General features: G+C 44.6%; 1 protein-coding gene across 14 annotated transcripts in view; it reads left to right on the forward strand.

Moving 5' to 3' along the window:
* The window catches only part of LOC105486474 (lipin 1), a 142,538-nt gene that overhangs the window by 73,370 nt on the left and 49,716 nt on the right, over positions 1-19,452 (forward strand). For 7 of the 14 annotated variants that reach the window (XM_011749335.2, XM_071076247.1, XM_071076248.1 and 4 more), the window contains 5 exons: positions 8,223-8,423; positions 10,419-10,514; positions 13,693-14,000; positions 15,935-16,060; positions 18,216-18,323. In XM_011749335.2, coding sequence (XP_011747637.1) covers positions 8,223-8,423; positions 10,419-10,514; positions 13,693-14,000; positions 15,935-16,060; positions 18,216-18,323 — 839 coding nt within the window. Of the gene's footprint in view, positions 1-5,511; positions 6,283-8,222; positions 8,424-10,418; positions 10,515-13,692; positions 14,001-15,934; positions 16,061-18,215; positions 18,324-19,452 lie in introns of those variants that run through there. The other 7 variants (XM_024794290.2, XM_071076250.1, XM_011749336.3 and 4 more) reach the window with 3 other exon arrangements.

Genomic DNA, 19,452 nt, shown 5'->3' on the forward strand with positions numbered 1-19,452 from the left:
CTTAGTTCTTTTCTTTTTTCTTTTCTTTTTTTTTTTTTTTTGAGACAGAGTCTTGCTCTGTCACCCAGGCTGGAGTGCAGTGGCGCCATCTTGGCTCACTGCAAGCTCTACCTCCTGGGTTCAAGCGACTCTCCTGCCTCGGCCTCCTGAGTAACTGGGACTACAGGTGTGTGCCATCATGCCTGCCTAATCTTTTGTATTTTTAGTAGACATGTGGTTTCCCCATGTTAGCCAGGATGGTCCCTATCTCCTGACCTCATCATCTACCCGCCTTGGCCTCGTGAAGTGATGGGATCACAGGCGTGAGCCACTGTGCCTGGCCACTTAGTTCTAAAAGAAGCGAGAGTAGGAAGAAAAGTACAAGTGAGAAAGACTGAACAAAAACGGGGATTGTAAGAGTGCATTTATTGAGACAGTTTTGCATTTGCATTTGCTCGGCCAGTCTTGTATATCATTAGATGTTGCTTACCATGACATCATTTCATTTCCAAGGAGCAAACCCACAATAGGAAAAGGGAGCCACTATTATGTCCCAGATAACGTGCCTTAGGTAATGTTCTAGTTGAAGGAACTAGAAAGGGAATTAAAATCACTTTTATTTACTTGCATAATAAATGAGTGGAACAGCAGATTCCTGAATCATCCATTAAGGGGCGTGGCCTAAAATCATTCAAATCCCTTTATTTATTTATTTATTTATTTGAGATGGAGTTTTACTGTGTTGCCCAAGCTAGAGTTCAATGATGTGATCTCGGCCCACTGCAACCTCTGCCTCCTGGGTTTCAGCGATTCTCCTTCCTCAGCCTTCTGAGTAGCTAGGATTAAAGGCATCATGCTAATTTTTGTATTTTTGTAGAGATGGAGTTTCACCGTGTTGGCCAGGCTGGTTTCGAATTCCTGACCTCAGGTAATCCGCCAGCCTCGGCCTCCCAATGTTCTGGGATTATAGGCATGAGTGCCCAGCCCCCATATGTGTTTTTAATAATCAATGCTATTCGAGTTGAGCTTGCTATTTATTATTAATGTCATAAGTAGAATTCTAAGTGGAATATGCTTGTAGATGTTTATGTTCTTTGGTATATTATCTGTTTGGTTCTAACATAAAAACAGTTTCTAACCCAGAGATGTCTGGAAAGATGGTATTCCAATGGGTTGTAATAACCTCAGAAAATTTGTATTATTTCAGAAGGTCAAGCTAGAAGATGTCACATTCAAAAAACTTACATTTCTTAACCTTAGAGCTTTTCTGAAAATCCACACTTAGAGAACCCCAGTCTTGCCAAAGGATATTTGTAAGATTTGGCTGAGTTCTCCGTCAAAAACATTTGAACTAGGGGTTGTGGAATCCTGTTTCGAGTGGTCAATAAAATCCTGTCAGGTGAAGCTGCTATTTCCTGCCAAATTTTGAGATTAAAATCAGTAAGTTTAAAAGGAATTTGGTATAGGGTGAGTGAATAGCAGGCATCTGAAAGCCACTGGAAATTGAAGCATTCGGTTTGGTCCTCTGCAGGTTTTGTTTTTGTTTATTGTTGTTTGTCACCCTTGAAATAATTAAGATACTTTCTTCTATAAAGCAGATATTCCCCTCACTGCTTGGTCACGTGTTTTAGCAGACAGCAGGAAACGAACACCAAAGACAGTCATGAGATTAACGGGCAGGTATAGGGAGGTGGGTTATTGGCTGGTTTTGTCTGGCTTCTTCAGGTAAGTTAGCTTCTTCCTTGAACCTTTTACTCAAAACATAACTGAAAGTAAAATTTGGGAATTTATGCTCAGCTGGTTTATTCTTGTATTCTTTAAACATCTGTCCAGGATTTATTTAGAAGAGAGCTTGGAGGAAGGGCAGAGAAAGAAGAGCCTGGCTGCCTCTAACCTGCCAGCACCCCTCCAGGCAACAGGTGCCTGGAGTGACAGGGCCCACCCCGTGCCTTAAAGGGCATGGTGCCTCCTGGGAGAGGGATTGCCCCCTCCACCCCAAGTTCTCTTTCAAAGAAATTATTTAACCAAATGATATCCTGGCTTCCTGAAATGAGTTCTGGTTAATACAATATTCTCGCTCCCCAATTCTTTTTTTTTTTTTTTTTTGAGACGGAGTCTCGCTCTGTCGCCCAGGCTGGAGTGCAGTGGTGCGATCTCTGCTCACTGCAAGCTCCGCCTCCTGGGTTCACGGCATTCTCCTGCCTCAGCGTCCCCAGTAGATGGGACTACAGGCGCCGCCACCACACCCGATTAATTTTTGTATTTTTTTAGTAGAGACTGGGTTTCACCATGTTAGCCAGGATGGTCTCCATCTCTGAGCTCGTGATCCGCCTGCCTCGGCTTCCCAAAGTGCTGGGATTACAGGAGTAAGCTACCGCACCTGGCCTCTCCCCAGTTCTTTAAAAAAATGTTAATTGTGATAAAATACACATAACATAAAATTTGCCATTTTAACCATCTGTAAGTGTATGGTTCAGTGGCAAAATGGAAACCCTGTACCCATTAAACACACACTGACTCCCTATTTTCCACTTCTCCCCAGCCCCTGGTAATCACTCTTTCTGTTTCTATGAGTTTGTCTGCCTAAGGTAGCTCATACAGGTAGAATCATACAGCATTTGTCCTTTTGTGACTGGCCTATTTCACTTAACCTACTGTCCTCAAGGTTCATCCACATAATAGTATGTATCAGAATTTCCTTTCTTTTTAAAGCTCATTAATAGTCCATGATATGGATAGACCACATTTTGCTTTTCCATTCATCTGTCACCCTGGGTTTGCTGCCTCCTTTTGGCTACTGTGAATAATGCTGCCACGAACATGGGTGTGCCAATATCTTTTCGAGACCTGCTTTCAGTTTTTTTGGATATATACCCAGGACTGGAATGGCTGGATCATAAGCTAATTTTATTTTTATTTTTTTGATGAATTCAGACTATTTTCTGAAGTGGCTGCACGTTTTACATTCCCGCCAGCAGTGCACAAGAGTTCCAGTTTCTCCATATCCTTGCCAACACTTGTTATATTCTTTTTTTTTTTTTTTTTAATAGTAGTCATCTTAATAGATGTGAGGTGGTGGTATTCACCCTTTTAAAAACTTTCAGTGCTTGGTTGTTAAGGCAGGCCCAGGGTGTAGATGTTGAGTTCCTAGGAACAGACAACAGATTGCCAGGTGGAGCCCATGACCCTGTCACTTGTTGAGAATTATTGAGAAGATTTCCTGCTTTCAAATTGAGGTATTTTCAGATTTGCAAAGAAGTTATTCAATAGAGGGAACTGCTAAAGATATCAGAGCACCATTAATCTAAGCTAAAGCCACAGCTGGGGATATCAAAGCACCTTCTGGTTATTTGTGGTAGGAAAATACTCCAGACCAATCCAGTGGGAAGGTCACAAAGGAAATTGGAGTCTTGGCTCTGTCTTTGCCATGGAGAAAGCTTTGCTAAGTCACTTCCCATTTCTGGGCTTACTTTTAAAAAATGAGGTTGTTGGAACAACAACTAAGGATCCTTCTCGCTTCCAAATTCTTGGATTCTGAGCAGTAACCTTGAGTTTGCTCACTGAAGAGGGGCAAGGATGCTTGTTCTTGAGAACAAGAGAGCAGAGCAACAATTAAATTATGAAAGATGCCTCTTCAGTTGCTAAGAACTAAGGAGTGCAGCCTTTGTCTTGGAACAGACAGAGCTGGAATTAGACCTTGCACGTCACCCAGGCCAACATGCCCCCTTTGCAGAGGAGAGGCTAGGATGCAGAGATGTGGTAATGCTATCCAGTTATGAGCTTTCTCTTTCTTACGAGTAAAAAAGTATCAACAGTAGTTCTTAGATGTGCTGGCCTGGGGTTGGGGCCTCACTGCTGGGGAGTTGGTCTCATTCGGTGACAAACATAGCTCACTTGCAAGGGTGATGAAGGCAAAGAGATGGGGAACGTGAGAAGGGGCTTCACAGAACCGAAAGAGAGGTCACTTCAAAATCCAAAGACCTGGATTCCAGTCTGGTGAAACTGGGCGTGTCAGTCCAGACAGCCCTTCTTCACCAGCCCTGCAATCTTCATTGCACTTTGGCTGTCTTCTGGTTTTACCATCTGAAAGGCTGCATTCCTACAGGGTATCGTGAGAGTCAGCAGGAGATAACGTATGTGAAAGAAATTGTACAAAGATGTTATTAATACTGCTTGCACGTAGTTTTAGAGTTAGAGGGTTACCTCTCTTACCAAACACATGTTAAAATCTAAGTTCAACATGGAAGGAATAAGAAGTATCAGGGTTATAAAGAATCATTTCTTATGTTGTACATCTTTTCAGGAACCATCCCACCGCACCTTTTTTGCATGAAGTTAAACCCGCACCACTCGTAAACTTAGAGAAATGTGTGTTTTGATGTTTATATATATGTGACATATTAGCAGGACAGATGAAGGGGGAGCTGGGCTCTGGCGTTTACCCCCAGGTGAAAAGGAAGGCAGATGTGTGTTCCTCCCTGAGTGTGTTTGCTAAGGGCTGGGCTTGTGTCCTCCGTTGAGAGAGGAGGTGTATCAGTACAGAGAGCTTCATTTAAGATTGTAAAATGCACGTGGGAGGGCTTCTTGCATTCTTTCCTTTGTAGGTATCATTCATGACTTTTGGTTCTCTGGCCTGTTCTAAATTATAATTAAATCCTCAGTTCTTACTAGCCCCTGCATGCAGGGGATTTGACCACTTCTGAGCGTCATTTGCAAATGGGTGTGCTGATCTCACTTTTGCTTATTTCATAGGAGTTGGGGTAAGATATACAAAAGGTATATTTTGTTTTTTTAACTTGAAAGACCAAAGCTTTATCCTTGGCCTTAAGAATGTAGCTCATAAAAGAACAAACAAACCATACAATTTCCTCTACTCTCATACACACTTCTGACACCAAACCTGTGTGTGTCTCTTCCACACCAAGCAGTTCTCCAGCTCTCGAGCGCACCAACCGGGTGCCTATAATTGAATTCATTTCAGACATACCTGGAGTTAGCATCAGATTCCACAGGCTAAGGGCTCATCCCCACAAGCTGTCCCTCACTTCAGATGCCAGTCAGTCTGGGCCTCCTGTGCGTCTGCCTGACTGGCTATAAATCAGGGGTTCCCATGACCACCTCCTTGGGTTCATTCTTTTGTGAATCGGCTTACGGAACTCAGGGAAACAGTTTACTGATCGCCACTGGTTTGTTATAAAGGATAAAACTCCGGAGCAGCCAGGTGGAAGGGTGGAAGGGTGCACAGGGCAGGGTGGTGGGGTGGCAGTGGTGCTTCCATGCCCTCTCCAGCACCCCAGCCTCCCAGCACTGCCACGTGTTCACCAACCTGGAAGCTCTCTGAGCCCCTTTCTTTCGGGTTCTATGGAGCCTTCATTACACAGGCGAGATTGATTCACTCATCGGCCATTGATTACACTTAATCTCCCTCCCCTCCCCCTCCCTGGAGGTTGGGGATGGGGTGGGGGGTGGGGAGTGGCTGAAGGCACCAACGCTTATCACAGATAGTTCCTCTGGCAGCTGGCCCAGCCCCCATCCTCCGAGAGTCCTCTGATTAAACTTTGGTGTGGTCGAAGGGGGCTTATCTTGAGTGAGGAAAGACGTTCCTTTCACCAGAGCAATAAAGCTCTGGAGCTAAGGGGCTGTTTCAGGAGCAGGGGAAGAAAGCGAAATATCATAACAAAAGACATTCCTATCACTCTGATCCCTTAGAAATTATAAGGGGTTTAGGAGTTCTGGCTGGGATCTGGGGATGAAGACCAAAATATGTATTTCCTTTTACATCATAATATCATGGCGCCACTGAATGGTAGGAAAAGCTCCCAGAACCAACCTGTCTACACGGCAGGTTTGTGAGCCACAGGTTCACACACGTGGTGTTTCCTGGAGTCTGGAGGTGAGCTGAGGTGGGGGTGTTGTCTGTGTGGTCACATGTGTCCTGGGATAGTCGCCTTGAAGAATGGCAGCAGTGTGGACCAGGAGGAGGGGTGAGGTCTCGGGGTGGACTGGAAGTTACGTCGTGCAAATCCTTCCTGTTGGGGCGGTATTTGCAACCACGTGGCTTCACGAATCCACCAAAGCATCAGGTGAATAAACAGGAGAGGAGAAGAGAGTCTGGGACTCAGCCTTGGAGTATAAGTCAGAGCTGGAAAGAAGAGACTCCCGAGACTGGACGACCACTAAGAGGTGCCACGTCCCTGAAGGGCCAGAGGAGGGTTGATGGTGTGACCCTCGAAGCTGAGCAAGGAGTGGAGAGAGGAGGGCTGGAGGACTCCTGCCTGCCATGACCCAGTCCAGGGATAAGATGTGAGTGCCATGGGCCAGTCAAGACCAGCGGTTAGCACAGCAGGGCACAGTGACGGCAGAGGGATGGGAGCTGAGAGCTGAGTAGAGTGGACAGTGATGTGGGCAGGCGTGGACTGCACCAGGTGGTCAGGGATCCGGAGCTACGAAAAGAAGGCCAGAGCACGGTGGTGGCTTGCAGTCCAGCTGACTTGAACCCAGAATATCTCTTGGCCTGTCCCTATCCCTCTGTTTCTTCTGTCTCTACCTCCTTTCCAGGCGGGAAATCGTTTCTCTCCTAGCCTTCCTGCCATCAAGTTTTTTTCTTGCCAGTCTTTACATTGTTGCGGTGATGCTTTTGCTAAATCTTGAATCAAAGTGTCATTTTGTTCCAGAATCGGATGGCTTCACACAGCAGAGCCCACATCTCCTGGCACGGTTTCCCACTCTCCATCCTTCCCTTCTGCACATTTTCTGTTCTGGGCACAGCTCCCTCTTCCAGTCTGGTAGTTTAAGCTTCCATGCTTCTGCATGAACCTCTCACTGTCCCGCAGTACCCTGTCCACCTTCTCATCTGACATCTGAGATGTCCTCCTCCAAGCCCGCCTCCAGCGCCAGCTCCTCTGATGCACCTTCTTTCCTTGATCATAACTCCCTTAGTGTTTACTTAAAACAAATTCAGCGACACTGATATTTATTTTAGTTTGTGTGAGCGTGTGTGTGTGCGCGTGCGTGCTACTGCACTCCAGTCACACTCAGCTCACTGCAGCCTCCACCTCCTGGGTTCAAGTGATCCTCCTACCTCAGCCTCCCAAGTAGCTGGGACTACAGGTACGCACCACCACGCACAGCTAATTTTTGTGTTTTTAGTAGAGATGGGATTTTGCCATGTTGTTCAGGCTGATCTCAAACTCCTGGGCTCAAGCCATGTACCTGTCTCATTCTCCCAAAGTGCTGGGATTATAGGCATGAGCTACTATGCCCTGCTAGTTCCTTGTATATTACCTCTGTTCCCTTCACGAGCCTGTGAGTCCCTCCAGGGGACAGGACTTTCTTCTTTATCTGTGTGTTGTGGCCCCAGGCCCTGGAGAGGAGATGGCCTGAATGTTTGCTGACTGGATTGCAGTTGATAGCCGGCCAGCAGCCCAGAGCGCTGGTGTTCCCTGCCGCTGGAGAGCAGTGGAGAGAAGTCAGACACACAGGCAAAGGCCACATGGAGATTGTCACAAACAAAAATCCTTCATTTCCCTTCTCCAGTAAAAACAGTCATTTGTTTTTCAACTAATATCAAGTAGCTAGTGTGATTGGCATGGTGGGGGATCCTAAGCTGTATGAGATAGGCTCTGTCCTCTACAGTCTTGAGATTTAGTGTGCGAAATCTGTTCATCGTGACAGAAGAAGGGGCAGGTGGCAGTGGTCCTAGGGACAATATAAACAAGCTTCATGGGACTACAGAGGAGTCAGGGCCCAGGGACAACTGAGATTAGATGTCATGGGGTCAAGGCTGTCTGTGCTGGACTCTGGGAGAGTAGAGACTGGTGGGCTTGCTGTGGGAGTTGGGGTGATGGGCCGTGATGGGCCATGATGGGCCGTGATGGGCCGTGATGGGCCGTGATGGACGACCCTGATGGACCGTGATGGGCCGTGATGGACCCTGGTGGGCCGTGATGGGCCGTGATGGACCCTGATGGACCCTGATGGACCCTGATGGGCCGTGATGGGCTCTGATGGGCCGTAACGGGCCGTGATGGACCTTGATGGGCCGTGATGGGCCCTGATGGGCTGTAATGGGCCACAGTGGACCCTGATAGGCCATGGGGGTGGACGGAGCATATTCCAGAAACGAGATGAGCTGAAAGTTGAGTGTGTAATCTATGTTTTTAAAATGGTGAGTAGTTCATTTTGATTGGCTCTTCCTTTGATTAATTGTGTGTCTGTGTGTGTGTTTTTTGTCTGTTTTCCAGGCACAGACCATGAATTACGTGGGGCAGTTAGCCGGCCAGGTGTTTGTCACCGTGAAGGAGCTCTACAAGGGGCTGAACCCCGCCACGCTCTCGGGGTGCATTGACATCATTGTCATCCGCCAGCCCAATGGAAACCTCCAATGCTCCCCTTTCCACGTCCGCTTTGGGAAGATGGGCGTCCTGCGCTCCCGAGAGAAAGTGGTGAGCTCTCAGGGCACGGGGACCTGGCACCGGCTCTCCTTAGAGAATGCCCTTGCACTCTGGTGACGCCACCTGTCTTGAACTCTCAGACCCAGAGTTTTAGGTCTCCGTTAGAAATGGTCAGTCATGGAACTGACAGTGACTAATTGAAATTATTCTAGTTAGCATGGCTGTGTAAATTAAAGTGCCGTGGCACACACCACTGTTTATTAAGCTCCTGTATCTGTGGGTCAGGAATTCAGGCAGAGCACAGTGAGATGGTTTTTCTCTGCTCTCTGGGGCCTTAGCTGGAAAGGTCAAAGGCTGAGGGCTGGAATCATCTGAACACTCACATTATTTGTGACCGCTGGTTGATTCTGGCTCTTGGCTGGGCTCTTCGCTGAGGCTGTTGGTCATACCAACTACCCATGGCCTCTCCACGTGGCCAGGGCACCCCACAACACAGTGGCAGTGGTGAGGTGAGCATCTTGAGAGGGAGGAAGCCAGGCAGATGCTGGATCTTCTTATGGCCTAGCCTTGCAAGCCACATGGCATCACCTCTGCTGTGCTCTACTGGTTGGGACCATCACAAGCCTGCCTGGGCTCAAGGGGAGGAGAAATAGGCTTTTCTTGGTGGTGTCAATGGAAGAAGGATAAAGTTCATACATTTAGAGAGGAGAACTAGGTTGTTGCTTTGCCTGCTGGGTGGCCAATTCTGACAGGCTGGGAAGTGTAGCCTCCGGCCAGAAGCAGAAACAGACGGTTTGAAGGAGGGGCAAAGAGACCAGGGATTTCTGGGATCGCAGAATCTACATATTTAATTAGCCACAGGAGGGGGGTCACGAGTGTTCAGGAGAGGAAAACATGCACATGTGCAGCTGAGCTTCATGCCTCTCCATGGGACCCATGTTCAAAACATGATGGCACTAGCACCAGCCAAGGGTGGAGTTTTGTGGTGTCTGACATCAAAGGGTGGAGCAGAGGAAGGGAAAACCCTCAGGGCACATTCTCCCTAGATGGGTCAGGACTAGTTCCTGGGCTCTTATTAGGCCAAAAAAAAAAAAAGGCAGAGCCGCTTCTTTTGCTGATACCAGTGCAGAGTCTTTTGAAAGGGCTGGTTTCTGTTTGGCCCTTTTGAAATGGCGGTTACTGAGGTGGGGTATGAGGAAGCATGTCCTATCTCGCATTCCATCATGGCCTTGAAGTCAGTTCTCAAGGTTTCTCTGGCATCTCCTTGACCGAGAGGGGGTCCATTCAGTCAGTTGTGAGCTTAGAGTTTTATTTCTAGTTTATTTTCAGGAGTGGCAAAGGTTCTGGAAGAGCAGGTAGGACCGGGATATTGATGTGGCCAGTTTTAGAAGACAATCTCCACACAAATGGAAAGAAACAAATATTTACAAATAGACATTTCATGCCCCCACCTAATGTGGATTTTGGGATGATGTCTCATGATTCGTTCTTTGAGTTAAGTTCAAGTGGAAGCTCTTCCTTGAGTATGGGTGAAGGATCCCAGCCAATAGTTGGTGAGTTTTCCAGGGTGTAATTTCTAATGTCTGGGGCTGGGGAAGCTTTGATTGCAGCTTGAACTCTCACCAGCCGTGTGACCCTGGTCTGGTCACTCCTCTTGTCTGGCCTAGCTCCTCAGCCAAAAAAGGAGGAGCTAGACCAGGTGGTCTCGGAGAAATCTTTCTATTAGCTTACTACAGAAATAACTACAGTTTTTGCCACTATTTTTAATAATTATAATAATGGCCAAAACCGCAATTATTTTTGCACCAACCTACTGCTTTGGGTTCCTTCTTTCCTGGTCAGGGGCCTGCCCTCCTGAACCCAGAACTCCTCCAGTGCTCAAGTGACCATTCCCTTGGATGGGACTGCCTGACTGAGACTGGGAGTTGTGCGGCACTTCAGGGTATATGTGACGACAGCGTATCCACAGAGACTTGGCTCTCCCCATGAGGTCCCCTGTTCTGGTGAAAGCAGCTCATTCTTTTCTTAACCATCTTTTCCCCTCAGGTTGACATAGAAATCAATGGGGAATCTGTGGATTTGCACATGAAATTGGGAGATAATGGAGAAGCATTTTTTGTTCAAGAAACAGATAATGATCAGGTAAGGAAGGCTGGGTGGTCAGGGTTACTTCCTAGTTTTGAGCTTTGAGCAATGGTTATCTGGAGACACCGCGGAAGTTTGTGCAAAGTAATACTGGCCCTGGCTGTGTGGACAATGGGGCAGAGAAAAGTGGGCTTTGCTCTGTATGAGGGATTTGAGCCAGATGGCCTGGGGGTGTGCTGAGTCCACACAGACTCAGCTCTCCTGGCTGGCTTCAGTTTGCTGACTACTTCCCAGGAGACAGAGGGATGGACTTCACACATGGGCCTGGACCATTGTCAGAGGTGTACAGATTACACTGGTGTGTCAAATCTCTAATGCCCAGTGTTCTTTTATTAGTGAGTGGCTGAATTACTTTAAAAAATATTTAAAAAATTTTAATAGCTTTATTGAGATATACGTCACATATATACAATTTACCCATTTCAAGTGTACACGTAGTGGTTTTAGTATATTTACAGACAGGTGCAACTATCACCACCAGTCAAATTTAGAACATTTTCATCACCCCCAAAAGAAACACCATACCTTTTAGATATCGCCTCCCCTATACTCTACCCCCAACCCCTGAGCCCTAAGTTACCACTAGTCTTTCTATCTCTTATAGATTTCCTTATTCTGAACTTTTAAATGGAATTATAGTATCCCATCTTTTGTGCCTATTTTTTTTGATTAATGTTTCAAGGTTCATCCAGGTTTTAGTATGTATCAATATTTTATTCCTTTTTATGGCTGAATAGTATTCCATTGTATCCATAGACCATGTCCATTCATCTGCTGCATTCATCATTACAAACAACTTGAATTGTTTCCACCTTTTAGCCATTGTAAACAATGCAGCTGTGGACATTTGTATACAAGTTTTTGTGTGGACACATGCATTTGGTTTTTCTTGGTTATATACCTAGGAATGGCATTGCTGGGCCATGTGGTAACTTTACATTTAACATCTGAGGAACTGCCAGACTGTGTTACAAAGCAGCTGTTCCATTTTATATTCCCACCAACAGCACACAAAGAGTTCTGATGTGTCTACATCTTTGCCAATACTTTTCTGATTTTGTGATTCTAATCATTCTAGTGGATGTGAAGTGGTATCTCTTTATGGTAATGATTTGCATTTTCCGAATAACTAGTGGTGTCTGACATCTTTTTATGCACTTATTGGCCATTTCTGAATCTTTGGAGAAATGTCTATTCAGATCCTTTGCTAGTTTGTGTGTGTGTGTGTGTTTTTTTTCTTTTTTACTACTGCCATGTATGCCTTCATTATATATTCTAGGTACAAGTCTCTTATCGGGTATATGATTTGTAAATATTTTCTTCCATTGCGTGGGTTCTCTTTTCACTTTCTTGATGGTGTCCTTTGCAGCATGAAAGTTTTTAGTTTTAATGAAGTCTAATTTCTTTCTTTTTAAAGTTTGTGTTTACCTTTTTAATGTGTGCTGTTTTTTCTTTTGTTGTGCATGATTTTGGTGTCATATAACATGGAAGAGTCCTTTGCCAAATCCAAGGTCATGATTTATGGTTATGTTTTCTACTAAGACAAACCACGTCTTTAACTCTTTTGTTCACAGATGAAGCACCTTAAAGGGGTCTGATGTAGGGGTTCCTGAATGAAATCAGCTTGAACTAGTTACTTTCCAGGAAGGCAGCCATGATTAAAAAGGAATGGCTCTTTATAGCTCCAGGTTTTAAAGCAAGTGTCTGTAATTGCAGCTTCGGGACAGAACAGTCCCAGGCACTGCCTCCATCCTGCCCACCCAGAAGGGTGGTGCCTGGGGAGGACCCAGCATCTCCCCTTCCATGTTCTAGAGTAACCCTGTTGATACTGGGGATCCCTGCCCACCTGGTCTTCACCTCTCTTAGATGGGAAGACTCCGAAAATACTAATTGGTTCCTAATGGCCTTTGACAGAAACTCTTTCCACTGCATGTGGACACCTGCATTTTTAATTTCTATTTGTACCTGGCTTTAGATAGATTCTTGGCTGCCGGAGCTGAGGAAGCATTTTGGGCCAGCATGCAGCGGGACCTATATGGGGCCTGCTTGCTGGTCTTGCTGGTCTGACAGGGTGCCTGTGGTGGGGGGGTGGGGCCTTGGAGGCCAGAGTATGTTCAGCAACATACAGATGCCTCTTAGGAACCCCGGGATGCTGCTGGAAGCTGGGGAGCCTGTATCCTTCAGCACTGCTTGGTGTTGCATGTGCCTGCGGGGGTCTGCCTGGCTGCCCATTCCCTTCCAGCCCGCAGACAGCAAGAGCCCTTCTCTGCTCTTGACCTGAGAATTTGTGCTGCTTCTCTAGTTGGTCTAGTCCAGCAGCCAGGTGAGATGACCTCTCACAGCTGCATGTCTCAGGTGTAGATGTTATATTTCGGCGTGTCTGATGCTCTCCAAACCTGCTTGAATGATCAGCAGCACATTTTTATTTATTCCCTCTGTTTTCTGTATATTCTTATTGTCAACAAATTTCTCATACAAAACGAGGCATTCATTAATAAAATGATTACTAGGGTTTTATAAAAACTGCTGAATCTTTACAAACAACTACTAAATGGACAGGTTGTGCTTTTTCCTTTTGTCTTTAAAGAGAGGATCAGCATCTGCTTCCTTGATGTTCAGGGCCCTCCCTGGGCCCTGGTGCAGGCAGATTCTTGGGTGGGGCTGTCGGTTGTTTTATGTGTTTTGGGGTTTTAGATCATTATTATCTTAACTCAGTGCATATAAAAAATACACAATACACATTATCTCTCTTTCTCTCTCTCACACTCACCCACGCACACCCACATCTACACAGAAGTGCCAGAGTGCATCCAATTCTCAGCATAATATGGTGAGTCAAAGCTCATTTTTTTTCTCTGTGCTCTGGATATTTCAGCCAAAGTTGAATTTTGGAGGCTTGAGATCACTGAGAATTACCTCCCATTGTTAAAATTACAGAAATGCAGGATTGAGTACAAAGTGGCGTTCAGCACATTGTTGGCTTTCTGATCATCTACCAGACTGGGCAGCCACATCTCCTGGTCACCGTGGCTGTGGCCTCTAGCTGGGCTGTCTTCTGTGGACCTCCCCCGGAGGTACTTGGCCTCTGAAATGAATCCTGGAGGCCTCTGGCAAGGCCCTGCTCCTTTCACCCGAATTAACGAGGCTTTTTTTAGAAAATGTGTTCTTTTCTCAGGAAGTCATCCCCATGCACCTGGCCACCTCCCCCATCCTGTCAGAAGGAGCTTCAAGAATGGAATGTCAGCTGAGAAGAGGCTCTGTGGACAGGATAAGAGGCCTGGATGCCGGCACGCCAGCCCAAGTGATCGCTCCCAGCGAGACGCCGTCAAGCAGCTCTGTAGTAAAGAAGAGAAGGAAAAGGAGGAGAAAGTCCCAGCTGGACAGCCTGAAGAGAGATGACAGCGTGAACACATCTGAGGATGAGGACATGTTCCCCATTGAGATGAGCTCGGATGAGGCCATGGAGCTGCTGGAGAGCAGCAGGTAATAACCGTCCGGGGTGGAGGGGCTGCACCAGAATCAGACAGTTACCCGTTCAAGATTATTTTTATAAACTTCCCCCCCATAATTCCTTATTCTTTTATGTGTTTTAGACCAGTGGTCCCCAACCTTTTTGGCACTAGGGACCAGTTTTGTGGAAGACAATGTTTCCATGGACTGGGGGTGGATGGTATTAGGATGATTCAAGCATATTACATTTGTAGTGCTCTTTTTTTCCATTACTATTACATTGTAATATATAATGAAATAATCATACAACTCACCATCGTGTAGAATCAGTGGGAGCCCTGAGCTTGTTTTCCTGCAACTAGACAGTCCCATCTGGGGGTGATGGGTGACAGATCATCAGGCATTAGATTCTCATAAGGAGTGCGTGCCCAGATCTCTCACATGTGCACTTCACAACAGGGTTCCCGCTCCTATGAGAATCTAATGCTGCCACTAATCTGGCAGGAGGAGGAGCTTAGGCGGTAATGTGAGGGATGGGGAGCGACTGTAAACACAGATGAAGCTTTGCCAGCTTGCCTGCCACTCACCTGCTGCTCTGTGGCCCAGGTTCTGACAGGGACACGGACCCCAGGGGTTGGGGACCCCTATTTTAGGCTGAATTTTGGAATCATGTGGACCCAATCTTAGAGTGGTATAAAGATTTGCTGTGCTGTAGCCAAGAGACAGTTGGTGATGCTAAACCTCCTTGGCTGATCACTTTAGCAGCCTGGGATGGAGTCAAGAAACAGGAACTGAGCAAATTAATAGTTCATGACCAAACCTATTTTCTTGGAACCTATTTATTCTTATTTGAGCACCAACCGTGCACAGTTGGGCTGATTTATAGGCAAGCGCTGATTTCAGGCTTAAAAGTGAATGAAGAAAATGCTGTTTTCTCTATAAGCAAACTTTTTCCTTTTTAATGTTGACTTAGGTCCAAAGTTTAATGGAAATTTTGTTTCCCTTTTCTTTGCTTTTAACAGTGTAGTGAAATTCTGTTTGTATGTATTACTGTTTTGGTGAAAAATGCCAGTTTTAAAAGATAAAATTCATTTTGAAAGGATATTTGATGTTTCAGATTTTTATGTAATTCAGTGTAATTTTTGATAATTTTGTTAACATAAAGAAAGGATAAGGAACATCAGGAGTATCTTCCTGCGTCATTATTTGGAATAGAATATATCTCTTTTTTTGGTGGAAAATAAATGTCAACTGGCAACGAATATTGCTTTTCCCAACTACAGCCTCTCACCTGTGACAGGCTCAGAACCAGGGTCATTGGGCTTCTTATAATTGCCTTCTCTGCATGACGGTTAAGTCCAAAATGTAGTGGTAGGTGTTCCAGGTAACATCAGCAAACAGACAATGGCCTCTGCATGACTGAAATTGTGAACTGTATTTAGTAGTGAGTGTGCTTATACCTGAAACTAGGTCGTTTGCAGTTATTCTGTAACCATAAGGCATGTTTGGTTGATGCCATTTATTTCTTCTGCTAGACGAAACATGATCAGCCTGTGGTCATTGAGTTATTCGGCAGCTCTGCCTGTACCTGGCAGGGGTTTTATACCACCCTCCGGCCGGTTTGGGGCCGCTCTACTTCCCAGGCTTTTGGAATGTGACTGTGTAGGGTAACAGAAGGTGGCATGATGGGAGGAGCCAGCAGCGTGATCACCACACGCGTGTCTGAGTCCAAATGCCGAAACAAAATCATTTTACATTTAGAATTCAGCCAAAGCATTAGCACGTAGACACATTTATGGATGCCGGTGTCACTTTTTCCCCTTCCACTGCCTGGAACAGGTCTGGGTGTTTAAAGAGATTATGTTAATTACAAAGCACTTAGAGCTAATCAAGAAAAAATTGGAACTTGATTGTGAATCTATCATTAAGAATTCTTTGACTTTAGTCTTCTTATTTTTTTCCTCCAGAACTCTTCCTAATGATATGTCTCCATTCCAAGATGATATTCCTAAGGAAAACCTCTCCCCGACCGTGATCTACCCTCAGTCAGCCTCATACCCTAATTCAGATAGAGAGTGGTCGCCCACTCCCAGGTAAGCTGTTCCCCTGGCCCAGGGGAACAATTCTAAGAAAAGAATGAAATAGAAATGAAAAGTGAAAATAATTAGGATCAGGAAAACCACAGTGCAGAGTAGGAGGTACAGATGAGGATTAAAAACAGAACATGTTCAGATCATACACTTATATCTGGGGTCAGACTCCGTCTGCAGATACGGCTGTAGCTCCCTGGAGGTGAACTTGAAAGGAAAAACGTGTAAATTACATCATGCTAATTGTTAATAGGAGAAAACACAGTGGCAGAGCCTTTCTTGATACTTAGCCCTAAGTAAAATTCAAAAACACAGGCATTGCTTCAGGAGCCGCTGAGGTCATTCAGAGCTATTAGAATGATGCCTCCCCCACACTTAATCCATTCTGCCGAATTCAAGAATATTTATTTCCCTGAATGAACTCACAAGTTGCCCTAGAGGAGAACTTGGAGAACTAGAGCTGCTCACTGTGCAAATACCATCCCGATGACCCCAGAGATGTTTACATCAGTGAAGCCTGTGGGAATAGTGAACCCCCCAGCTAGTTTTCAAAGGACTGGGGGAAGAGGGTAGCTTTAAATCCTGTGTTCTCACACAGGAAATAATATAACCCCCACTGGGATGAAAATTCATTCTTGGGTGGCAACAAAATCGTAGACATTATAATGGTTTGTGGTCTCTAAGGGGCCATAGCATTCAAATCTCGTGGTGGGTGGAGCTGGGCTATGAATTTCTCAGAATGCTCGGGGGTGTGGTGATAATGAAAAAGAGACCGAGAAACGCTGGTCTAAATGCCAGTGACATCCTTGGATTATTCGTACACCTCATGCTTTAGATTCACTTCTGGAATCTGAAGTAGAAGTGTGCGAGCTCTTAGAAACTCTGGGTTCCTGCCTAAAGCCAGTCTTATCAAAACGCTACCCCGGTTCCAGTTTGATCAGGGTAACCTTGTGCATTAGCAAGCAGCAGTCGCCAGTGTGTGCTGACATGGAGGCTGGAGAGAAAATAGATACGTCCCATGTCTGGTTTCCAGCCAATACTGATGTCGAAGGCTAGTCCAGCAGGCTGAAGCTGAGGCCTGTGACAAAGTCCCTGCATGGAGGTCGGCCTGCGTCAGAGCCTAGCCCTGTTCAATAGAAACATAATAACTAGCTCCACATGTAATTTTAAGATTTCCAGTAGCCCTATTTTTAAAAAGTTAAAAAAAGATGAAATTAATTTTAAAGCTATATTTCATTTGACCACAATATTTCCAAAATATCATTTCAACAAGCAATCAATTTTAAAGAATTATTAATGAGATACATCACATTTCTGTTTTCATACCAAGTCTTTAAACTCCATTCTGTATTTGACATGTGCAGAACATCCCAATTTGGACCAGCCACATTTCAAGTGCTCAGGAGCCACCTGTAGCTGGTGGTTTATTATAACGGACAGTGCAGATATAAGACCTTTCTAGATTCTCATTCTTTCTCTAGGTGTGTGGAGATAAAATAGTGGAGGGAAAAATAGTGGTGTAGGAGGAAAATAACGTAGAATATTTAGAACCCAATAATGGATTGAAAACTCGGTTCAAGCACTGTAGGTTAATTTTAAGGATTTAAAAGAAACACTTTAAACGCAACTCTGAGCATGTTTAATGCTCCAAACATCTGTAACGTTTTGCCTCACGAATGCAGCACAATGACTGAGTCAGGTTATGTAGCTTGGACCGTCACCAAATGGAATGACAAATTAGGATAAATAGTTACATTTCCACACTTGGAATTAGGTATTTTCTGTAAAGAGACAGTTGACAGCACACACGATCAGATTTTTGGATTTTGTAGTTTGATTCAGCACCAAAGTGTGACCAGAGACGATCACTCCTACATGTGGGTGAAACAGAAAGTGAAATAGGTCATTTGGCAGTTTCCTGTTTTTGTGTCTCAGAAAATTCACCCTGGTTTCTTAGCAATTTCAATATCCAGTGCTCTGCCGTTATCAGATGCCTGAGTTGCTTTATTTTCTTAAAAATGTCATTGTTGAGAGTAGTCAAATACTTGATATAATCTTATATATAATCTTTATATAATATACTTTATATAATCTTACTTGATGTAATTGACCTCTGATTTTGTCTTTCTTTTAATGTGTATCACGTGGTGGTATCCAGTAGCCTGGTAGATTGCAAAAGGACTGCCCCTCATCTTGCAGATGCGGCCGAGGGAGGTCTGTCTAGTTCTTGCCCTCCACAGTCTTCCCTGTTCCATCCTCCGGAAAGGTAGAGGAGTTACTTTCCCCATTGGGATGTATTCAATAATGAAAAATTTGATCTAACTCTTATTGTAAGTGTATTTTACCATTAACCAAATTACTTATGAAGAAAATACGTGTAGATTATATGAAGTGAAAATTTTGATCTAACTCCTACAAATCGATTTCACTAACCAAATTACTTATGAAACAATATGTCTATAGATTACTCTCTTCCTTTCATTACAAGCATTTGTAGATGATCAGATTTTTTTTTTTTTAATTCCTAAATTTGACTCTCTGGAAATGATGGTTAAGCAAATAATTTTACCTAATTCTGTGGAGTGCTTTGAAAATGAGAATAATGAAATATAGTTTGGGAATATGATCTTCTGTTTTCTGTCTAGGGTTGTTTGACAAATAAGTTTACAAGATATTTTGGGAATACCACTTGAATTTATTATAACCATTTAAGCAGTTTATTGGGCTGTCTGAATAATGGAGTCAGACACTTTCCACAGCATTTCTAGAACAGAATCTTGGAGAATGGGCTGGGTCTCAGGCTGAGGATCACAGGGTGGTGTGTTCATTCGATGCAGTCATCTCAGATTTCTGCCTTCATTCCCTCAGTTTTGACCTACCTACTTTATGGACTTACATGGTTTACTTTATAAGCCCTTAGCAAATGAAGCTACGATTAATCTGTACATGGGAAAACCTTTTTTTCTTTTTGATTAAAGAACCAGACCTCAGGATGTACTTCATTCAGAGGCTACATTTGCAGAAGAAAAGTCTGTTTAAAATGAGGAAGACAAAGTCGTAAACAGTTATAACTAATTAGCCTTATTGGGACTGGCAAAAATACTGAAAACTTTGATAAGGCTAATAAATACCTTATTTATGAACATCAGTCTCGACCTTGTAAGCTTACTTTTTTGAACAACCCCTTGATCTTAAAATAATAATATTTGATGACAGAGCACTTTGGAGTCATCTTTCTGGTAAATCCCACTTGGCAGTGGGCCCCGGCGTATCTGCCACTGGGCTCTTTACAGAAAATGTTTGCCAACCCCTGCTCAGAGCAAGCTTTGTCTAAAGGACTTTATTTCATTTAGTGGCAGTGAGATAATTTATTGCTCCAAAGAACTTACAGCCAA

This window comes from Macaca nemestrina, chromosome 13 (assembly GCF_043159975.1).
Source record: "Macaca nemestrina isolate mMacNem1 chromosome 13, mMacNem.hap1, whole genome shotgun sequence".
Lineage (NCBI taxonomy): Eukaryota > Metazoa > Chordata > Mammalia > Primates > Cercopithecidae > Macaca > Macaca nemestrina.